Below are 24,704 nucleotides of genomic sequence, written 5' to 3' on the forward strand. Positions count from 1 at the left end.
TGGATGATAGAAAAGCCGTCTTTCTATCCCTAAACCTTGACGTTTTTAGTAATTTAAATACCTGGGAGAATGATGATGGGAGCTTCATGAGATAATGTAAATAAATGCCATGCTGTCTAACATGAGCTGTTTGATGTGTTTATTTTTATTTTGGGGGGGGGGCTTAAATTTTTGTGCTGCTTCATGGAATTATAAATTATATATTAATATATTATGGATTGTTATGCCCCTTCTTCTTCTTTTTTAATACCTAGTTCCCAAAGTCATTCCTGGCAAGATTTGTTTGTGTCTCTTTATCTGAGAAACCTTTCCAAACAGGTGACTGTGATGGACTTAGCTAAAAAAAGGAACACACAGAGGAATCCTCTTTTACTTCTTGAAAAAAGTCTGATTTCATTAAATAGTTGCATGGCATTAGCTAATTTGTGGAATTTTAATTGGATAGTGACTCCCCTCTTTTTCAATAAAAAATTTCCATCTGGTATTCATATCTTGATAAATTTTTATTTGTTCTTTATAGTTAACTGTGGTACCTGGACTCCTCCCCATATCTTTCCCTTTGTAACTTTTCAGCTCCCGTCACATATGAGTCACAAAGAATGCCAGGCATGGTCACTTTCTCCCTGGCAAACAAGAAAATGTTTTCGATTGTTGTAGGGGCTTCCCTGACACACTTGATAGTCATAGATAGAGGCGGCCTGTGAGGTAGCCTGTGTGCTTGTTTCTGCAAGTGAATGTTAAATGCTGATAGTTATTCCTACAAAAACATACTGCCTTGTCACTCCTGGTTCCCACAGTCACAGCCACATGTGTGGTAGAAATTTTGTTCTCCCTTGGAAACTTCTGATGATACCCTAACCTGTTTATTCCAATCAAAGATACCTTGTAAGGATGAGAAAGTACTGAGTTTAGAGTTAATATCTTGGCTCTGTTTCTCCATAGAAGTGTGTGATCTTGGGAAAATTACTCAGGCTCTCTAATCTTCAGTTTCTTCATTTGTGTAATGGGGGTAATGATATCCATCTTGCAGTTTTGAGGATTAGAGGTGATGTGAATAGAGACAATCTGTTGATGGTGTGGTGGTGGTGGTGAATAAGAGCTGTTATGTACGGCAAATAGATAACCCAGGAGAATAAGGTGCTTTGTGCTTTGAGAGGGAAATTTTATCTGAACAATTAAAGTAATGACTACCACCCATAGACATGTCTCCCAATAGCCTCCTTTCTCCTAGCCGTTGCTGTCTGCTCACACTTAAAAACATTTAGAGCTAGTCTTCTTGCCATTAATGTCTTGCTTTCTCAGCGATCTGTCAGCAGGTTTTTCTCCCATCTGGCTCTCACAGGATCTAATAAACAATTATTTTCTTTGTCCATTCCTATTTTCAGTATAGCCCTCATCCTCCTGTATGCCTAATGATTCCATGAAGTTTTGTTTCATGCTCCAGTCCACAGCACTCACCCAGAACACCTGATGACTGACGGGTCATTAGTACATACTCTTCTTTGTTGTTAATCAACCTTAGCAAGCTCTTGAAGTTAGGGACTGTGACTTCTGTTTCTTTGTACCTATACAGTGCTGTATCACATGTAGCTGTTTAAATGATGTAGTTCATTTAGACTCAAGCCCAGAGACTAGAGATATTTGGCAGCTGAACCCCGTAAAGCTATAATAAGTTTCTAGTCAAATTTAAAATATGGAGGACTTCATTTGTCCAGGAAAGATCCAGTTTTATCTAGAAGCAAGACCATGGACTTATTAAATATCTCTGGAAGCCCTTTCTAGAGAGTCACTCTGCCCTATGATTTTGCCATCTGGGCAACTCTAGATGGTCTGTGGATTAGCTGCAATTGACATTACCATCAGTCATCAATCTCTGCACCCACCAAGCCCCTGTTGACCCCATCATCTACAAGGAGTTTATTCTCAGTATTAATGACAACATTAGCTCAGATGAAATGTAACTAGGAAAAAGCAAACCTTTTCAAAACCAAAATAACATGAGGGATTCCAAATCCAAATAGAATATAGTTGTGGATTATTTCACATTTGCGATCACATCATTCTCCCCACTAATCTCCACGAATCCAGTTTGATGTTTGAGTGCCCTCTAGGCCCCTTCTATTGTGGTCTTCTGTGAACTGGCAGTGTGCTGTGCTGAAGGGGAAGCTTATTAACAAGGTTAGTAAATTGACTAGTCAGTGCGGGTTACGCGTAGGACACTCATTCTGAGTGTTGAGTCTGAGAGAGGCCAGAAAACAATGGAATATTCCACGTATCAACCAACATGACTTTTGTTGCCCCTGAGGTTCTGTTTCTCTTATAAGGGGTCAGCTGCCCAGCAGAGGCAGGTTGAAATCAGAGAAATCCTAATTTTAGCTGTTTCAGAAAAGTGACACAATCCTTGCCAAATAATCAGGACCATAATGAAATATGAATAAAGGAGTTAGATCAGTTCCCGTTCTCCTCTATAATGGGCATTCACTGTTATTTTTGAGACTATTGCTTTATCTACATTTTGACTAGCATTTGGAACACTACCTCTGGGCAATTGAAATGAAAGCTGTTTTCCAGGATGGAGTAAACTGCCAGAATTTTCCATTGTTCATCAAATCTAGTGTTAATGGTTTGCCCGAGCTGGATATTTCTGGGCCCTGGGTGTATACTTCTGAAGAAATGACTGCTGTTGCTACAAGTAGAAAGTGGTTGAACAAACAGCTAATCTACACTTCAAACTTTTCTTTTCTCTCACCAATATGCGAAAATATAGGCTAACTTGTCTGAGAAGGAATAGCACTCAGCAGGGTTGTATTCCAGCACTTCCCAGGTTTTGTACAATTGCCTTATTTTTTCCAACACTGCTCTATAATAACAATCCACTCCTTTCCCTGCACTCCTGGCCCCTCGCAATGTTTTATTATGTTCATGCTGAAAGAAAAAGTGTCTGTGCATACTGTATCTCTTCATTTGGCTTCAGGTATTTCCCTTTGATTTGGAAAGAATAATCTTTCAAATTCCGCTATAAAATATACAGTAGAGAAAAAAAAAAGATTAAGTTCCAGGAATGTGCACTGTGTTGACATTCTGTTCAAATAATGAGCTGAAGGTGAATTATTTTCACTATTGCTCATGCGAATGATCGATTATTATAAATCTGCATTGTCACAGGTGTTCACTGTTGATTTATGCTGCATGGTTTAATTCTGTCTCCATTCTTCAGGATCTTAAAACACAGCCAATATTCAACAGGTACCTCCAAGACACCATTAGCTCCTCCACATCCCCCTAATTGCTCTTTCTCTGGTTCTGCCTGGAATATTTATGGTGAGTAGGGACTTATCTCCTCTTTGGCAGCTGTCCCTGCTTTCCTGCAGTGTGGAATTGCCCACATTCGCATTTGCAAACAGAGGCTCACTCAAGTGTCACTAAAGGAGAGGAGGTGGAGCCAAAAGAGCTTTAAAAAGGAAAGGGGAGTCATTCTATTTTTCAAAAAAGAGAAACTGTGTTGGGGAGGAATCCTATCTACATATTTCTTCTTTCAGCCTCATCCAAGGGTCGTGGTTGGAACTTTCCATCAATTCTTTCTTTATTCTCTCTCGCCTTTGCCTCCCCACGCTGCCTGTCACGGTGAAGTCTGCCGCAGCCCTTCAGAGCCTGGCTGTTAAACTCTGTTAAATTTGTCATAAGAGTGTCAGGTATTTCTTACTGCCTTCCAAAAAAACTTAAATCTTTCCTGGAGCGTCCCTTTCCAGCTGCATTTGGAAGTTATTTTGAGTTGAAGGAGAAGGAACTGGAGGGCAACAGCAAAACAGCAGAGTGAAAAATGCCCCGGGGCTGCAGGCCAGCCTGGGTGGACGCGCTTGGGGTCAGGCATAGTCACTCAGCCAGGGCTATGCTCGTGCAAAATCAAGTTGCTTTCTAGTGAAAGTTCAAACCCATCAAGATTATGCTGTCCTCACTTACCATTCTGTTGTCAATAGTTTTTAAATGTAGTTTTGTTAGTGTCTCAGCACTGCAGCAGCGGAACTGTTCCCAACGTCCTCCCTCCGGGAATGAGATTTCCACTTGTGTGGGTAAGTAATTAAATTCGATTCAAATGAATTCACATCCTCCTGGAAACTGCCCTCACATACCTGTTCATTCCATTTTGTATAGCTGGGCGTTTCTTTCTGATTTCTTTTGGTGTACGTGTATTTGCTTAATTTTTGTTTTCTGATGAATATCTACTTCTTACTAGCTGTTAGAGCTGATCTGCTACCAACTATAAAAAGTCTTGGCTCTCAAACTGTTCTTTCATGTGTGAGTGAAAGTGCCTCATTTTTTACTAGCTGAACTTTCTTTTCATGTAAGCCTCTGTCTATATTCCAACATGAGGAGTATCTAAATACTTAGTTGATTCACTTAGTTGATTAGCTTTTTATTGGAAACTGGGGAAACAGATGGCTTTTTTTTCTTTTCTTTTTTTGGCAACTGTCTATTTAAGCCATAAAGAAAAAGATCCTTCCTTCTGATAACTTTCTGTAAGAGCTCAGAAGGAGTTAAACATCAGTGAAAAGTAGGAAGGGAATTGTGAACAAACATGAGCTATCGTTTTGAAGATTTACCTAAGTTTCAAATTGACCCCATTCTCCTCCTCCCCAAGCTGCCCTTTCTGAAGCTCTGACGTGTCTGCAGTGCTCTAGTAACAGGTGCATTGTAACTCTGAGAACTGTGAAGAAATGACATTGGGTAAACAAGCAACACCTCCTCCCCCTCCCCCAATATTAAATGCATTTTTAAATCAAGGAGATACAGGAATTCTGCTGAATGCAAATAATACTGCCTAGGGATCTTGCCTGAAAAACATTCTCTCGGTCTCTTTCTCTCTGTCTCTGTTCTCTCTGTTTCTCTCTCTCTCTCTCTTACTGTTGAATCCTTTTATTTCATCTCTACGTGAGTCTCCAACCTGCTGCTCAGACAAGGCATCCATTTCTATCTGTTAGAAGGCATGGGCTGCGCTGACTTTACTTTCTTGTCTTCCCTGAAGACTTGTCCTTTTGAGGAGAGGTCTGACATCCCCAAAGAGGAAGAGCGAAGAAAACACAGTAAGGTTTCCAGAACAGAAACCTTTGAAAGACAGCACAAAATAGTGGGAATCAAGAGTATAGAACTGAGCCAAACTGCCAAATTGGGCAACTGTCCTGGCTTTCCCAGTAAGATAGTTATAAATGAAGAAATCAGATCCTTTTGCTCAGAATCTCAGGACATGGTCATTAGGCAACATTCATTATAATAGCTGAGCAGAACCCAGCATATTTGAAGGAAGAACTGCATTCTACTCATCTCTATTTGCCCTGCACCTAGAACATTTCCTCTTTCATAGTATGTGCTCAGAAATTCTTGCTGAAAGTATGAGAAGTCTTTCCTCATCCTGCTGGATCTCAGTCCTAGAGAACAGCAACACAAAGTGGGTGAAAAAAGACAAAAATGACCCCACAAACCTCTCAGTCAGCTGTCTGAGCCAGGGGGAAACGTTTGGACACAGTTACATTGATGACACTGGAGTCTCTCTGGGGAGGGACAACTTTCTCTAGAGTGGTTGGCAAAGGACCAGAGTTGCACCACCCTTTGTATGGGAGGTGAGGTGTGGTGGTGGGAACCAACCAGGAAGACAGCGGTTAGGAAAGAAGTGTCCACATGGTCAGAGTGGAACCCGAGGGAGCAAAGAAATGACAGAAATGAGCTTCTACATCGCTTTAGGGTCTCAGGGAACAGCCCGATTTCTGCCAGCAAGCGACCCTGTGCCTTGGCTCCTTGGAAGTACTTGCCCTTCTCTGAGGCAAATTGCATCAAATAAACCTGAAGCCCATAATAGAGAGAATGAGTTAGGGGGAGTGTGTCTCAAGGTGGAAGTGACATGGATTTTAGAAGCACACAGGGCTCATTTCAAATCCATGCTACCCACTTAATAGTTGAGTCACATTGGAATATTGCTGGGAAAATAATAATACCCACCTTTCAGGATTGTTGTAGGGCTCACTTGAGGTAATATGCACACAGCACCCAGCACAGTGGAGGGCAGATAGTAGGTGCTTAACAAATGTCCTCTTGGGTTCCACGTCTTGGCTAAATCTCTTTGATCAACTCATACCATAATTTTGCCTTATTTGAACAGTGCAAAGACATGGCACAGACCCCAGGGAGTGTGGAACATCTGGATGACACTTAGTGACTCTTTCCTCCTTTGTGCCTTGTAGGTCACTGTTTTAAAGCCCCTACTTTACACTCCACAGTCTCAAGTAACCTGATACATGCCTGAGTCACACCTTGTTACTCCCTGTAATTCAGAATTAGTATTTTCTCCTGTCTAAATAGATATGGTGCCATAGTCTATTTTTCCCTTATTTAAATTCTGCTTGCCTTATTAGTTGCCCTTGGCATGAGACAGACTACCTCTGTGGCCAACCTGACCCAGCAGAAAGAAAGTTTTATGGTTTGACAAGATTCTGGTAAACTGATGCAAGGTTCTTACTGATGTGACTGATAGCCAGATAAAACAAGGGATAGCAACACAGAATTAGGTTTTCTTTTTATGCCTTTTTTTTTTTAGTCACCTGAGTATTTTGATAACTTCTGTTTGAGCTATAGTAGGTGAGGAGAGCAGTGAAGAAAACTGCTGGCGAGTAGCTTCTGAATTTTCAAGCCTGTTTGCCCTGGAGGAGAAATATCAGTTGGAAGAAGGAACTGTTCCTGTTTGACATCTGAGCCTGCATTATTAATATGAACTTTCTTGGTAAATAAAGAGTGAGGAAGAAGAACAGGCTAAGCTTCAGAAAACTAGCTGCAGGAGGAATCCTGGGGCACTAAGTTAGCCAAATGGGTAGATAACTTTTAGGAGTAAACAGTGAAATCACAGATTTCAGCCCTGGCTAAGACTTGGTTACCTCCCCAGGCATGTGAAGAGCACAGTAATTCCATGATCAAAATCTTGTTTGTGTTTTCAGCCAGAGTCATGCAAAAAGTTAAAAAAAAAAATCTGACTGTAAAGAAATTACAGAAATCATCTTTCATTCATAGCATGTGAATGAAAGCGTCTCCCAACTATTCAGTGATTTGTAACTTTTGGGGGGTCGTATAGCTTAGTGGTACAGAGCATGAATTTTGGAGCTGGGCTGCCTGGCTGGGTTCAAATCCTAGCTCTGCTGCTTGTGAGCCATTTGTCTCATTTTCCTCACTATAAAATAAAAATAATTATATTCTCATCCCAGAACTGTTGCCCAGATAGGGATAATGTGTTTGTTTTTGATCCTGGCTGTACATTAGAATCACCAGTGTCCAGGTTACTTTCCCAGTGAAACTGGATCAGTCTCTCCTGGAGGTAGAAACAGACATCAGTTTTTTGTTTTTTGTTTTTCTTTTTTTTAGGCTCCTTTGATAATTCTAACAGGCAGCCTGAGTTAAGAATCTAAGTTAATACATGTCAAATGTATAAAGCCAAGCCTGGCATGTAATAAGCACTCAATAAGCACTCAACTTTTATTGTTGTTAAAATTATCATTACTAGTGGTGATAGTGGTAGTATTTTCTAAATGTGGCTTGGTTTCTTCTGTAATAATTGAAAATTTTTTTTTGCACATGGAAAAATACCATATTGAAAAACCCAATGATAGTTTTACATTAAAAACTGTGGTCAAAATAATTTCAATTTATACAACTTGTTTGTATTTTTGTAATCAGAAGAAACTCTTATTAAAAATACAAAAACATATCTGATTTGAGTGAGTATCTCATGGAACTGCAGCTCTGGTGGTTGTATTTCTGTGGCATCAACTGATGAAAAATTCCATTCAGTGATCAATTTCTTAGCAAAAGGGTAATTATTTGATTTTAACAACGGCAAAAACAAGTCACATGAAAGTGATAGTGATTATTTAATTTTTTTGTGTATTTTTCCCCATATTTGGGATCGATTTCTCTAAGATTTTTAAAGCTATTAAGGGTATATAAAGAAATTATGTCAGTTCTTTAAATGAATTTACATTTTTAAGCTAGTTTAGGGTTGTCCACATTTTTAACATAAAATTTAGAAGTTGGAATGTGAGAAGCATTTGCTGTTGTTTAAAGTAATTGATTGTTTCCCATTAAGAGTAAATAGTCTAGTAAATTGTTAAGTAAATTCAAAGCCTTATTTTATAATCTACAAATTTGCCTTTATGAAAATCTGTTTGAAATTCCTTGTTTAGTATGAATGATTGGTTTTTTAAGATCAGTAGTCTCTAAATTCCCCTCCATCTGTTAAAAAAAATAGCAATGTGGGTATATGCTTCCAATGCATGTTTGCTTATTTATCAACTACATATGTGTAATATGTATAAATATTACAAACATTATAAAACATATACTGTTCCTAATATTTTCTTTCAAATGGTAACAAACAAACTTACACACTTACATCTTACAACTTACTAAGCAGTACACATCCTAGTTCAGAGAGACTGTTCTAGAGAAGTGTAAAATGATGGAAAATAGCACTTTACCTTTCCTCACTATTAGCCTGGATTTTTTCACTTTTGTGTGAAGAGAGAGGCGAAAGAATTACCAGGCTTCTTTTTTCAAGTACAAGGGAAATTCTTCATAGTGACTGATTTTTTTCTCGGAGCATATAATGGTAGAAATAGAAATGCAGTAATGTTTAGCATTGTCAGATTAAATAATTGCATGATTTTTTAGCATATGTCCCAAATATTGCATGAGATATACTTATGTTAGAATATTTGCTATTGTTTATCTGAAATTCAAATTTATTTGGGTGCCCTATATTTAGCAATGTGTTGCATTTATTTTGCTTCATAGTTAATATGTATACCATGTATCTTGCAAAGCATTGATGCTATTGTTGATAAATGATCATGTTGTCTTACATTTTTCTTTTGTTTTGGTACACTTATTTTACCTAGTCTTTTGACCAAAGGAACACCTCAATGATCCACTTAGCCATTTATCTAGTTTTAGGAGTAGAGTATAATTATGTGCCATCTCAATACTTAGAACTTTAAGAAAAATGTACAGGGTTTGAGCCCTGGGGTCTTTTCCAATAGGGGGATATCCTGTGATTGGAAACAACAACAACAACAACAACAACAACAACAAAGAAAAACAAAAAGAAAAGGGAAAAGGAAAAGAAAAAGAAAAGGAAAAAGAAAGAAGGAAAAAAAAGAAAAGAAAAAGTCAGAACTCCAAGATCGTTTTCCTGGAAATTCTACATGAACTGTGGACACCAGCATACTAGAGCGTCAGGCTAATGTTTCAAACTCCTTTTCCTTCATTCATGTGGATGATTTACTACCTTCTGCTATGTCAAAAGATAAAGAAAATGTCCCAGATGACATGTGCCTTGAGGAAGTACTAGAGATCCCACAGAAGAATTTTTGGTGATCTTGGTGTTTTAGCGGATATACTCTAACAAGTAGCACTAGGATGAATCTTCTTTGAGGGGAAAGAAGAGGAAAGCAGGAAGGCTCTGGCAACAATTACTGTTGTTTCATTTTACATCTAAAACAAGGTGACCATCGATAATCTAGATAATTTAGACTTCAAAAAATGCTCTTGTCGTGGACTGCACTGAGATTTCTTCCATAAGGGCCAGAAGATCAGACCAAATTCTAGAAAGTGGGCTGGAGTTTCTGAAATTCCCAAGCCCCACAGCCTGCTAGGGCCACCATGTTTTAGGATATTTAAATTAAAATGCTCTGAGCCTCCATCCAACATTCTAGGGAAAGTTGGTGTCTCCCTCCTTCATATCAGAGATTCCTGGGGTGGGGATGATGATGTGGTGGGGAAGGGTATGTGTTCCCCACTGGTTTTGATTGTCTGTTTCCACTGAATTATTGATCTGCTCCATGTCTCACTTCCCTCATATGCTGTCCCTTTCCCACCCTTCATCACTTCACACCAGATACCACCCTGCTTTACTTCTCGAGAGCACCAGTGCTATCTATGAGCTATAAGAGTATTGTGCCAGTTTGAATGTATTATGCCCCCCTAAACACCATTGTCTTTGATGCAATCCAGTGTGGGCAAACATATTAGTGTTGATTAGATTGTAATTCTTTGATTGAGTCTTTCCATGAAGATGTTACCCACCCAACTATAGGTGATAATTCTGGTTGGATGATTTCCATGGAGGCATGGCCCTGCCTATTCAGTGTGGGCCTTGATTAGTTCACTGGAGCCCTATAAAAGTTCAGACAGAAGGAATGAGCTTGCTATAGCCAAGAGGAACACTTAGAAGAATGCACAGGAGCTGAGAAGAGTTGCTGCAGATGAGAGAGACTTTGAAGATGGCTGTTGAAAGCGGACTTTTGCCCTGGAGAAGCTAAGAGAGGACATATGCCCCAAGAGCAACTGAGAGTGACATTTTGGAGAGAAGCTGAAGCCTAGAGAGGAACATCCTGGGAGAAAGCCATTTTGAAACCAGAACTCTGGAGCAGACACCAGCCATGTGCCTTCCCAGCTAACAGAGGTTTTCTGGACACCATTGACCATCTTCCAATGAAGGTACCCAATTGTTAATGACTTACCTTGGTCGCTTTATGGCCTTAAGACTATAACTTTGTAGCCAAGTAAACCCCCTTTTATAAAAGCCAATCCATTTCTGGCATTTTGCTTAGTGGCAGCATTAGCAAACTGGAACAGGTATAGACTTTAGCAGAAGGTTTGGGACAAAATAAGGCCTGGTTACATCCTGGCCCAACACACCAAACAACTGAAGTATAACATTTAGGTATTCCTGTTCTTAAAAGTTCTCCAGTGATTGTTGTCTATGGGAAGGGCTTACTAGCCACCTCTTTTTCTTGGATGCTAACCTCCTGCCATCTAGCTAGACCCTCTCTCTCCTTGAGTAATACCTAAGCCACTTTCTCTATTTCAGATGACCCACATCCTTATGCAGAACTTTTTAGATTTCTTGCTCCTCCAATTCTGTTTTCTTGATCCTATCCTGGGCCTGCCTCTTAAAATTGAAAACATTTTTTAAAAATTGCTCAGTAATGCACAAAAGTGTTTTGCTAAGCAAAAACAATTATTTCCTGGAGGAGAAATTCTGATCCCAGGTTTGTAAACCAATCATTTTCCCCTTTCTTATTTACTGGGAGAATGTTAATCTTGAGACAGAAGTGAAGATTCTTGGAGGCAGATCTCAGGTGGTGGAGAAGCTCTCTCTTCGTCTCTCAGATGAGTCACTTTTCCTGCAATCTAGGAAAGGATGGCACAAATCTTGTGCTGGGCAGTGCCCTTTCCTTGGCCTGGTGGATACAGGTCAGACCTGAGTCAGGGCACTGACTTGAAAAGAGACCTTTACAGGTCTGGTCTTGGCCAGTGATTGTAAATTATTCCGTGGGTATTCTCCTTTTCCATTACCACCGATCTTTTAAAGAGAGTCATTAAAAGTGAGAGCCTGCTCTCACTTATGCTGAGGAAAATGAGGAACAGGCCAGTCTCACATTTCAGATGAAATGGTACAGTGAAAACTCTGTCCTGTGCTCTGATTCTGAATGGTGGGTAGGAGGGGACCTCAGTGTGGAGTGGCCAGAGGTTAGGAGGTCAGATGAAAGGTCAGATGAGAGTTGCCAGTGGGGTGAGCATGAGGGAGGCAGGTCTAGGAATCTCTCAGAAGGGTCTGGGGTGGGAGGATTTTATAGGGGGATAATTTCCAGTGATTTTGCCCAGTGGAATCCTCCAAAATAATTTGAGAAAGTGTGCCTTTACATTGTAGTCACTGGCTGGCAAGGCCAAACATGGGATTTACACATTTATGAGTAGAGACTCATGCTTGGAGTATTCCCCAGCCAGCCAGGGGTCCAATATAGGGAGAATCAAACAGTTTGAACTGTGAATCAAGTGCTGGGTCTCTTCTCTTATATTTGTCAATGACTTAGAGGTTTCATTTTATCTATTTATGCTGAATAATTTATGTCATCTCTTAATCCAGGTACAGTGTTAAAAATCAAACATTAGACCCCAGATGAAAGATAACATAAATTCCTTACTTGAAAGATCAGTCATGTAAAATCAGTTCAACGTTTTTAACCTTCCAGTTACTTTGCTTATACTGGAGAAAATTAGGGGAAGAAACTAGTAGCTTTCCAGAAATATGTGCAAGTTGCTTGATCTAAGACACTATGGCAATTATTTTATGAGGTAATTTTTGTAAACCTGTTATGAGCAAGATTTAAGGTTCAGTAACTAGCCTCAGTAATTGGAAACTGCATTGGAAAGTTTGGGAAATCTCTTTCAAATTCCCAAGTTAGTTTTGAAGAATATATTTTCTTTTGAGGAATTCCTAAATATTTTAAAGAAATTCTCAAATTTCATGGAGCAGTTTAGTGTTTAGTTTAGTTTTAGTTATTATTACAAATTGGAACAATCCTAGAGCTAAAGAAACAGAGTGGAATTTTAGAATTAGAATTAACTTTAAGAAAAAACCAGGAACAACAAAAAAACAAAAATCCTGAGAAGTGAAAAGTAATTTTCCCCATTGTCTATTTACTTCTTGCCTGCCAGTCAATACTTTCCTTCAGGATGCTAATCCTACTCATCGTGAAGGAAGTGTTAACTGGCTACTAGTCAGTAAACCAAGAATGCGGATTCATTTTATAGAGATTCTTTATTAACACTGAGGTGGTTTTGCACAGCCTCAGCTGTCTTGTCTACTGGAGCCCATGAAAGGAAGATGAGAGAACGCTGGGCCAGAAGATGACTAACATTTTTGCCAGGGGCAGAAGAAAAAGTTACATTACACCAAAGGGACATTCACACCTCTTGAAAGGTCTCATCATATCTGAAGATACATTTCTATTTTATTTTGTAGGGTCAACATTATCAGCTTCCAAGAGCTGTTGTAGATAATACATTTGCACATGTCTTTCTTTAGGAGTTCTTTATTTTCCTTAACATGATCACTCAGAGATTTCCTCTCAGAGTCTGGAAATTAACAAGGGTATAGAAACTTCACTTGTTTTAGTCACAGACAAGCTACTCATCATTTCTTGGCCTTCTGGCCAAGCCTGGAGTTTGAATTGATATGTGTGTCTGTTTTCACTTATGACCTTGATTTTCAGATTCTCCCAAGCCTGACTAAACATGCTAATGTCTCTCGGGGTCTGGGTTCCCCAAGAATTTCCCAGGATACTTAGCCACTGGAATCTGCATGAATGTGAAAGCATTTGAGACTCAGGAGTCTCCCATGACAGTGATTCGTAGTGTGCCCTGATTTATTTGTAAAGGCCCCGCCCAATGCTAGAATAGAAAAGGCCTTCCAGAGTAAAACGCTGCCTCGTTCCTCCATTCAGAACAGCCTGTCAGGGTGCTACAGACCAGCTTTGTGCATAGCAAGTGGATTTCATTCATTCTTGAGGCGATGCCTTTTGGGGATGCTCTGTTGCTAGGATACACTAGCATCAAGGCATTATGGCAGCTGCCTTGTTCTTTAGCACATGGTGTGCCCCTTGAAAAACAGTGTTTTATTGCAGTTACTTCAACACTTGTCTGTCCTAAATTTTGAAAGCTTGAAAGATCTTTCTTCTTCCAGACTCTATCCTTGTAGAAACGGTTCAAAGATGGAAGAAGAGTCAAACTAAACATTGTCATAAAACATGCCCACTGACACCAATCCTGTGTGCTTTGGACACTTCTTTATGAGGTTTAAAAACAAGTCTGGAGGCAGAAGCTAACAGGGTTCTTCTAGTATTTTTCTCCCTTCCAATTATTCTGTTTACTGTAGGATTTTCAACACAAAGGAATTTAATCTCTTCTTGGTATGCAGGGAAATTGCAAAGGTTACTGTCATTAACATTAATTCTCCCAGTTCGTGGAGATGTATATCTTCCAGATTCAAGCAATATTGTTTAGAATTTAAAAAGCTCTACATGGATTAAAAGGCTTATTAAATTCTAGAACATAGATTTGAAAAAAGCTACTGAACTTTTATAGCTCCTGGTTATTATACTATTGAATCATGGCAAGGATGTCATGTAAGAGGTGAAAAGAAGGTATATGAAGAAAAATTTCCATCTAAAATCTCAATGCATTTAAAAAGCACTCACAGTTCCCATGAGAAGATGATAGGTGATGGCAGGGAACTCTCTTTCAATGTCAATGTATTATCGTTTGGTAGAGAAGGCTAAAAAAAAAGAACGTGGAAGGATGGGCATCCCTCTAACATAAGCTGTGCTGGTGCATATGAAATGCCCAGGTCTTGTTACTTGAGACAGATGATTGAAATGCCATTTTGAAACAAAGGATGGATACTTGACAGAGTGAATCATGGCTAGTGCTTTACACGAGTGGATTGATCTTCTCACAGGAGAAAATGGAGTAGTTTGAGGCAGGTGGTGGTTGTGTCATACTTGTTCATTGTCTCACATTGCAGGAAGAAGTTCTCTTACCCTTAGTGAAAGCACTATGCCTGACATGTCATGTTAAGCTCAGCTTTTGAAACTGATGTGGTCGAGTTAGGGAGCTGATATAAGCTGATAGTACTTACCTCATAGGATTGTTGTGAAGACTAAACAAATTAGTTCACGTAAGTGCTTAGATACTTGCCTGACACAGTGAGTTCTCAGATGTTGGCTATTACTCTTTAACAAATACCATAAGCTGAGAAATATTAGAAGCACCTTTACTTTCACCTGACTGTACAATTTTTCTAACACTTGTTTCTTCAAATTTACAATAATGCTTAGAGAAGTCTGAAGTCAGTTTACTGGTCAAGCCCAAGCAATCGTCTTACCAGGGTGTTCTTTGTGATTCGTTATCATCCTTGATGAGAAAGTATGGCCCAAAATCCCCAACTAATGATTTCTGCTAAATAATTCTTGCCACTTGTCACATTTGCCTTTAACATTCCAAGAAAATTGCATGAAATATTTTTACTCTATGTTTTACAGTTATACAGCTTGGGCCCAGAATTTAGCATTGATTGTGATGGAATTAATGAGAACAATGAAATTGGACTCAGGGGACATCTAGTTTATAACACTTTTAAATTCTCTTTTGTTTTGATATATTTGTATGAGAAAATTGAGAATGTAGTGTCTTTAGGCAACATTTGTTTAAACCCTCGCAATTTGAGGAACATTATTGAAGAGAAAATAAAAGAAGGTAACTTTGTTAGTTATAAATGAGAACCACATCATATTTTGCACCTCCAATAAATTTTTAGATTTAATCAATTGATTAACTTTTTGAACTTTCTTTGGAGTGTAGAGCTCTTAATGCATTTGGGAGAGGTGTTTTGTTTTAGGTGATTGTTCATTTCCTTTGGTAGAGCTAATGATGACACATTATTGATTTAGTATTTGAAGTTTAAAGAAACAGAGAAAAGGAAACATTTCACAGAAAAGTAGGGGTTAAGATAAATAACATTTATCTAGAAATTTACCACAAGCTTAGGCCTTTTCACAAAAATGCCATAAACAAGGAAGCTATTGAATTCTAGAATACAGTAAGGGTAGGAAATGAACTGATAAATGCCAGATTAGAAAGGATCTTCAAGATCATGTAGATCAACTGCCCTACAGTTGAGATCCAGAGAGATTAAGTAACTCTTCCGGATCCTTTGAGACCTAAGGCTCCGTCCCTTGACTCTGCAAAATTTACAACATACACACCAACTCCCAAGCTTTATTGTTGAAAGCCTCTACATGTAATGATTTAATTAATTCCTATTGAAAACTATTAATAATTTTAAGTTAGTTTAGGGGAACTTTCTTATGAAAGTAGGACTGAGATTTTCTTCCATATATATTACAGCAATTAACTAATTCAAAAAATTCAACAAATATTTATTCAATATTAATGATTAAATGAATTGACAGTGGTAACATCACTGACCTTTATGCACAGTTTCCTGAGTGGGTCGCCACAGCTCAGAGGGCCTCAGGCAATGCAGGATGGGGTGGGGGGGCTGCCATTTACCTGGTTTATGGACCATATTATCTGTTTTTTGGGAAGCTAACTCTCACAAAATTCAACAAGTGGCTTAAAACCTTGTCATGGCTCAAGGGGGCTTTTGTAGCCAAAGGACTGTAGAAAGCACCGGTTCTGAGGCATGAGCTTTTATTATAGGGCTTACCTACATGGTGGGGGAAGCTGAGTCATGCTGCCCTGAAATCAGGAGCTTTTCTGGTTGGATTCAGGAGCTGCTCTGAATAGTGGCGTGTTCAGAGCACAACGTGGAAATAGTCTGCACTTTGGGGGACTGAATAAACTGGTTATAAGGGCTCAACATTCCAATGGGTATGAGAGCATAAAGCAGGGAGCGGGGTTGTGCAATGTAGTTGATTGTAATCAACAGGGAGGAGGGGAGGATTATAGAGATAACAGTATCTCAGGGAGGAGGTAGTTTTGGGTATAGAGTACTGTTAACACCTGCTATTACAAGGAGAATAGGTCAAACCTTAACTGTCCTAGGTCAAGCAAAATGCTTTGTGCAATCTTCAAGACACTTGGAGGCCAGGGGCTTCCACAAACCTTCTCACCAAGAAGCTAGAGATTGCAGACAGTGCTAATAATGCAAGCTCAAGAGAACAATGAGGAAGTGGCAGGGTGGCACTTATTCCTAGAATGAGCTCTTTGTTTTACCTAAAAGGTAAAAACATGTGACCCTCTTCAGATTTGACAAAAAAGGAAGAAACAAGAGATAGTAACAGGAAGATAGCTTGCAAAATGGATTTGCACCTGTTATTATTGATGAACCTCACAAGTCTAAAATGTGCCTTGAAATGTTAGCAATGGCAACGTGAAGCCATCATGACAAGCAAGATATTTAAAAATGAATATCCAGAATATGAAAACAACTGTTTATAATTTTTACAGTTGTGTTCAAAGTTATGATATTTAAGACTGCATTTACAGAGCTTAGGGATAAAAATTAAGAAGCCTCTCTTGAGGTTGCTTACATTGCGGTGAAAGAGGAAAAGCCACATACTGTTGGCAAAATGCTTGTTTCTCCTGCTTCCTGATGTGGTAAAACATGGCTTAAAAACCATATGACAACAAATTAAAAGGTGTTTCTGTGCCTGCAAATACTGTTGGAAACTGCAAAGAAAGCATCATTGAAATTTTGAAGAAATAAGTGTTAGAAAAATGTACACAGTTGAATGGAAGTAAAGGTGTTTCTAATAATGTATCAGCTTATGCTATTTGCTAGAAAATACTAGCCAACATTTATTGAGACTCACTAAGTGTCAGGCAAGATTCTAAGTATTTTATCTGAATTAATTTATTTTTTTCATCATAATCCTATGAGGTAAGTAATATTAGTATCCTCATTTTAAACATGAGGAAAATGACATACAGAAAGGTTAAGTAATGATCTGAAGGTCACACAGCTATTACGTAGTGAAGTTGATACTGGACAAAGGCAGTGGATTCTCTGCCTGATGTGCTCAAATGACCAATTCCTGAGACACTAGGGTTTCAAAGAGAGAAAGAGTTTACTGCTAAGCTCGAAGTGGGAGATCAGATGGCCTCTCAGCCTAAAATTCTGTCTCCCTGAGTCTAGGGAGTTCACGGTTTTTATGGATTCTAACAAGGGGAGATGAAGTCATTACAATTACAGTAGCAAGTCTAAGCAGAAAGAAAGAGAGACAGAGTTATCTCAATAGCAAGTATAAGCAGAGACAATTGACAAATGTAAAGGAGTGAAAGTGTGCTGGAACGTTAGTGGTTGGTTCTGAGATGATTCAAGTTCTTCCATTAGCCTTAGGTGGGATGCCCTTGTGATTACAAGTTTCTAAAGTTAAAAAAAAAAAAAAAAATGGATAAAGGGAGTACCAGCTTTTACAATCACAAAGGCACAAGATTTTACAATCATTGTCAGAGATCAGGGCAGCTGGATTCTAGTTCAGAGATGTCAGATATTTCCCTCTCTCTACTCTAATATACCAGAAAGAAAAAAGGAATATTTATATAATGATTCAGTAATCATAGTCATGTGTTAAATCCTAACTTCTCGGTTACAGAGTCAGTAAAGGGTCAACACAAGTCCTCAGTCTCTAGCACCAGTGATTGGAATCATCCTAGTATCTCTGTTCTGACAATGAATGTACAAAGTACTGTTTTTTTTTTTTTCATGAGCCAATAAGGGAAAAGTGCATCAGAGAAAAAATTTTCTTAGTGGTAAATGACTTTGTTAGAATTTTAAAAAGAAAATTTTATGAAAAAAACTGGGTATAGGTGTACCCAGTGGTGCTGGAGCCTCTGCATTTACTGAAACAGCAATAAAAAGGTTTTTTGGGTGAGATCACAGAAGGCTGGGCCCTACATGTGAGATGTGTTCACTGCAATCTTCCCAGGGAAGCTCTGTGGCAAAGAAGTTGAACCAGAATTGCACAAATTGCTATGGGATGTCATCAATATTGTTCCTTCTATCAAAACAAGATTAAAATAGACTCTTTATATTACTTTGAATTGGATGAGGAATAACCATGAAAATATTTGTTCCACGTGGTTTCTACAGAGTATCTTGAAGCAAAGCACTTGAGAATAATCAAATATTACATATTTTTCTTTTAAAAAGGACATATTACACTTTTTTTAACCTTTTTTTGTGATGACAAATAGTTGTCAGTAGACTACTACTCAAAAATAAAACAACAAAACTTCATCCCTCTAAGATAAAGGTGAAATTTTAACCATGAGGGAGAAGGTGACTGCTAATTCATTAGAAATTTATGTATGAAGAGAACAGTTTTCAAAATGTTGGAAATGTTTCCATTCTTAAGTGGTTTTGTTGTTGAATCAATACCAATATGTCACCCATTAAAAACTCTCATGACTGCATTCGTAGGAAAAGTGCAAACAGAAATTTTAACCTATTTTAAAAATCTTCCAAAGAATTTTTGTCTATTTTGATCTAGTTGTTAAATATATAAAAAATGCAACACCTTCTGGTTGGTTTGCAGCTACTGATTGATATCTAGGAAGACAGAAATTTGCTAGTCAAATTCAACAAAATTAATGCATAATTGATGGATGTGATGAAAAGTGAATTTTGTGATTTTGTAAATACAGCCAGTGAAGCATTCCTTCCAGTTCATATAGATATAATCATGAGGTATCTTTTTTCATGACAACTGTCAAAACAAAATGTCCAAAAATATTGAACTTTACATCAGAGTTTTGAATTGCTGTATCAAATTTAAGCTTTTCAGTGAATCCTAATTAATTAGAAGGTGTTGCATAAGCTCAGTTTTTAACATGCAGAAGACCTTTTGGGTCTGTGAGACACCCCTGCTGGAGATGTCCAGCAGAAAGTCAAAAATGCAGGGGCAAAATTCAGAAGACAGGTCAGGATAGTGATTTCTGTGTCTTGCCAGATTTATTTTTTGTGTATGTGAAACATGTGGAAAGACTTCTCTAATGTTTTAATGTTGACAAATGTATTTTAGTCTGGTAGTGGTAGTCTTTAAATAAAATAGAACATAATTTATGCTGAAAAGCTGAGGGACATGCTTATTTAAGATGAAGGTTTATCTATAGCACAAGAAACTTACAACAGTGTCACTGTTCTGCAAAACTACATTATTGTAACAGTTAAAACAGTTACACTGAGCTGTGGTATTGCAAAGAGAGAAAAGAAGAGTCCAGAAATGGACCCATACAAACATGGCTGTGCAAAAGCAATTTGATGGAGAAAGGATGGTCTTTTCAACAAATGTTGTTGGAATAGACATCCATAAGCGAAATTACAAACTTCAAACTAAACCTTAGACCTTTTACAAAAATTAACTCAAAATGGGTCATAGACCTAAATATAAGATGTAGAACTATAAAACTTTTAGAAGACAACATAGGAGAAAATCTTTGTGACCAGGGGTTAAGTGAAGAGTTCTTAGAATGACACTGAAAGCACAATCCATAAAAGAAACAAATGATGAATTGTGCTTCATCAAAATTAAAACCTTTTGCTCTGCCAAAGACATTCTAGAAAAGGCAAAACTTTAGTGCTAGAGAACAGATTAGTGATTCCCAGGGTTATGTGGCAGGGGTGGGGGATCGGGCATGTGGGCTCAGCTATAAAGTCATAGCTCAGGGAGTTTTTGTACTGATGGAACTGTTCTGAATCTTGACTGGGATAGTGGTTATGTGAAGCTACATATGTGTTAAAATTTATAGAACTATACATCAAAAGGAAAAAAAAGGTCAATTATACTATATAACAAAAATGAAATGTAAAATGTTAGCTTATCTATGAACAATTATTACCACTGTGAAATTTGCTTGACTGAGGAACATCAATATGTACTAGTGTTTGTGTAAAACAACTTGTTCTATTATAGAGTTAGATATAAAATTATCCAGGTTGAGTAATTTTAGGAATCTATTTAAAGGGACCTATTTTATAATTAGTTCCTGGAATGTGAATGCAGAGAATCCAGCCTTATGGCAAACATGCCCAGAAAAGCATTTCCTGAAGTGGGTTCCTTAAAATACTTGAATTACGAGACACTAAACAGTCAGGGATGGTATATATAGGTATATAGACTAGAATTCTGCCATCAGAAAGCCATAGCCTTTAAATTCCTCCTCTGCTTTTTGTTAACTGTATGACTTGGGCAAGTTTACTGCTCTAAACTTCAGTTTCCTTGTCTGTAAAATGGAGAGGATGAGAGCTCCTATCTTACACTGTCCGTAAGTAGTTAAATAAAATAATACCTTCAGTGCTACCCCAGAAATAACGCACAAGATACTAGCTATTATTACTATGACAATGTTCACCACCTCATCTCCTTGGAGAATCATTATGTATATCAGCACATAAAAGACTCTGAAAAGTCCTGTTGATAAAAACAAATTTAATTTTGCAGAACCTGCTAGTCTCAATTACCACTCAGCTTGCTTAAATGTGAATGCATTAAGGGTAGGAGCTATTTTATGTTTTGGATGACACATTTCTACCACCACTCAGGTACTAGGGTGGGAATCTTTATTCACATTTTTCAGAAATCAAAATGGAGCCCCAGAACATTACTTACAGAATTAAGATTTAAATTCAAATCTCCTGGCTCCCTTTTGTAGATGTATTTTTTTTTCACCAAGTATCTGGCTTCTCTATCTCACTTACCCTGAATTTTGACACTTATAAATAAGCTGAGAAGAAAGCTATGATGGCCCCCAAAGTCAATTTATGCCCTTTTAAGTACTGTAATTGAAAAAAGGATTGGAGATTGTCTTTCAGGGTGAAATAAAACTTTCTGCACTTCATAAAACCCAAGATATCGTTCGAGCCTGTCTGCTGGGGGTGGTAATAAATGACTCCCATCAGGGTGGTTGGGGGGACGGGGAGTGTGAGGAGGCGCCAGGCTTCCTTACATCGTGTCCATCAATTTAAAGCTACATTCTTTTCTGATGGTGTCATTGAATCCTGAAGGCCCAGGAGCTCCCTTTTCACTCTCTGTCTTGTGACTCCTAAATTCTGTCTCCAGGTTTAGAGCAGGAAGCCTGGGGTGGTGAGGGCGGGTGGCAGTGCTGGCGGGAGAAAAGACATGGGTTTCCTGTTAATCTGGTTTCTAGTATCATTTGTGTATTAACCAGGTCTCATGAGACTTTGCACCTGAGGCCTGCAGAAGACGGCGGTTTCTCTCCTCAGTGCCTGTGTGGAATCACTGCCACAGGCTCACAGTACATAAAGGGTTGCGTGTTGGGAAATGTTCTGCTTCTGCCTCCCTCTTCAATCAAAACCTGTTTTTCACAACTGGCCTTCAATGCCACGGGAACCCCAGATCTTTGTAGTCACAAACAAAGTCTTCAATATGCTCCAAACATTCTGGATTTCTTTTTAATCCTGCAGATTCCCTACTAATCCCCAGGTTAAATCAGAGGTTCCATCTGATTTGCTGTGACCTGTTTGCTGTCTTCAGATTTGTATTCATTCCTTAGAAATGATGTTGGTTTTCTATACACTTGCCTCTTCCTGAACTGCACCCAAGATAAATGGCACAGGTTTTGACATGGGAAAGTTTTAGCTGTTCAAACACACACACCCTGCTGGCACACAAATCCACAGATTGTACCACACACCAGGTGTTTGTAGAGTCCTTGACAGGTCTGAAAAAGTGCTGACTTTTTTTTTTGTCATTCCCAGCAGGTAGTACAGATTAGTGACTTTCTCATCAAGGCTAATTCTCAAAGTCTTTTGTTTTCTTTTAAATCATATTACGTTTCATTTCTATCACTTCTCAGCCTAGGTCATGGTTTATATAAAATGATGCTGACAGTGCAGGAAAAATGAATAGTGTTTTGAGGGAAGTAGAATTAAGATCTGTTACATAAGTAAAATGAAGATCATTAACATCTTGACATAAGACAACTGAGACCAAAGCAGAGTTGTGTATAGAAAGAGTAATGGGTTGGGAGGGCTGTATCTGGGTTCTAATTACAATTCTACCACCAACTGGCAATGCGACTGAATTCAAAGATATTTGAATAACTGAATTCAAAGATACTGCCTCATCTGAACCAGATCCCTGTTCTCCAAATTCACCAAGACATAAGAATCATCTGGAATGCTTGATCAAAAACAGATTCCTAGCCCTCTGCCCAGACCTACTGAATTAATTGGAATCTCAAGGGAAAGGATCTGGAAAAAAATGCACATATACACACGTGCACACATACATACAAGCACCCTATGTGATTCTTTTGAACAATTTTTGGAAACACTGAACTAGGTGACCTTGAGAGTCTTCCAGTTCTAAGATGCTATGGTAAACTACAGATGCTCTGATTCACCTTTGGATGGACACCATCTGAACGTAAAATTTCTTACATATTGCTATTTAGATGTAGTACTTTTATAATTATTCTGTATTTGTTGAAAAGATACCAAAGCCAACACTATATTTATGTTTTATGGATCTAAGTATTCTTCAGATCTCTTTACTCTGACTTACTGATTTAAATACCTGGCCTAGGTAGTTCATGGTGTTATATTGAGGATAAATGAGATCAGGATGTGACAGATTGTTATTAATATTATTTCTGTTAGTAAAATAACTGTCATAAGATAAACTCTGTTTTTATGGCTTTGGATCAATATTCTGGTCTCTTTTGCTTCATTCTTACTGGTAAAAGCCCAAACAAATTGACAAAACACAATGATTTATTTATTTAAAATTTTTGAGTACCTATTATATACAAAGCATTGTGCTCAATTCTGGGGTGGAGGATATTAAAATGTTAATAGTGCTTTTACTTTCTCTCTTTTCTTTTTAAACCTGGAACTGTCCCATTTAGTAATATCTTTAAATTAATTAAATGTTTATCAATCTCATCAATGTATCAATGCATTAGAAAATTAATAATATGTGGAGGACCCATTCATCTTGTTTATATAGAATGCATGATTTACATATAAAATAGACAACTCCTGGCAATAAATCAACAGGCCTGTCATAATCTGTGGCCCACTAATTAGTAGCTATTGATTTTCTTTTTCTCTCTGGAGTACTCTCTCTCTAAACTTAGGGTGCCGTTTTCCAGTGGTTTCCTTTTCTTCATGATACATGGCTGTATTTGAGGTGCATTATACAACAGTCCAGTCCATGGGTTCAAATCTGAACAGTGGCACAAGACTATGTAGGGAAACCTTGCTTGTGAGAATAAGCAATGGCAAATTATATTTGTAAAGTACTCTGCAGATAAAATAATTTCACATTTCTAAACTCATTTGCTTTCCCCAATAATGCTCAGGTAGGGAAGTACTGTGACGTATCCAGAGAAGCTGGTGGAGCCGGGACTGGAAACCAGGCTTCCTGGCTCTTACCTTTCCACTTCTTTCATGATCACCTCTGTGATTCTCCAACTGGAGTGGGGATGGAGTGTGGGCCTTGTGTTGCTACAAAGATATAGGAAGAGTGATTTGAGCTAATTCTCTTAGACATCACGAATTTCAAATTATGGTCTTACAGGTCTCCCTGCCTCTTGTATCTCTAATCCAATGTACTCTCTAGGGTGGAGTTAGTTTTCTGGCTCTAAAACATAATCTTTGAGTAAGAGGATATGAATCCATCACCTTCTTTAATCCTTACAATAATAAAAACATTTACTAAATCACATTAAAGTATTAAGTTTTAATGTTAAAACAGAATTGAGTAAGCCCAGCAGGGAAGAAAGAATATGTTAGAATTCTCTGATCCCCCACTCATCCCAGTGATTCGAGGGTTATCTGAAGGCAGAGGGGCACGAGCCTCCTTGTCCTTGGTCAGGAGAGACCTTGGCTGCAGGGGACAAAACCATCCCTTAGTGTCATCCCAGAACATCAATGGTAAGCTCTGTGTGGAGTCAGGCTGAGGTTTGGGATTTCAGTACTTGAGAGTCACAGTGAGTGGATGGTCATCACCTAGACCAAGACAAGGTCCTTGGCATCGGGTAGGGTAGAGGGCAAGGCCCTGAAAAAACCAGGCATTCCAGTGAGGTCCACCACACAGATTTAGCAAATAAAAATACAGGACACTCAATTAAATCTGAATTTCAGATAAACAGTGAACAATTGGTTATATAAATAGGTCCCATGCAATATTTGAGGCATACTTTTACTGAAAAATTCTTCATTGTTCATCTGAAATTCAAATTTCGCTGAGCATCCTGTATTTTATGTGGTAACATTAACAGGGCCAAAAAATTTCAGATCCTTCGTAGGATGGCATTTCAGTTTTTCTTGCTGC

At 38.4% G+C, this 24,704-nt stretch overlaps 1 protein-coding gene across 1 annotated transcript in view; it reads left to right on the forward strand.

Annotated features, from left to right (window-relative positions):
* The first annotated feature begins 3,498 nt into the window (after positions 1-3,498).
* The window catches only part of EGF (epidermal growth factor), a 93,740-nt gene continuing 72,534 nt past the window's right edge, over positions 3,499-24,704 (forward strand). The window contains exon 1 of the mRNA XM_037830461.1: positions 3,499-4,070. Within this exon, the coding sequence (XP_037686389.1) occupies positions 3,944-4,070 (127 nt within the window). The 5' untranslated portion in view covers positions 3,499-3,943. The remainder of the gene's footprint in view (positions 4,071-24,704) is intronic.

The sequence above is a fragment of the Choloepus didactylus genome, chromosome 3 (assembly GCF_015220235.1).
Source record: "Choloepus didactylus isolate mChoDid1 chromosome 3, mChoDid1.pri, whole genome shotgun sequence".
Taxonomy (NCBI): domain Eukaryota; kingdom Metazoa; phylum Chordata; class Mammalia; order Pilosa; family Megalonychidae; genus Choloepus; species Choloepus didactylus.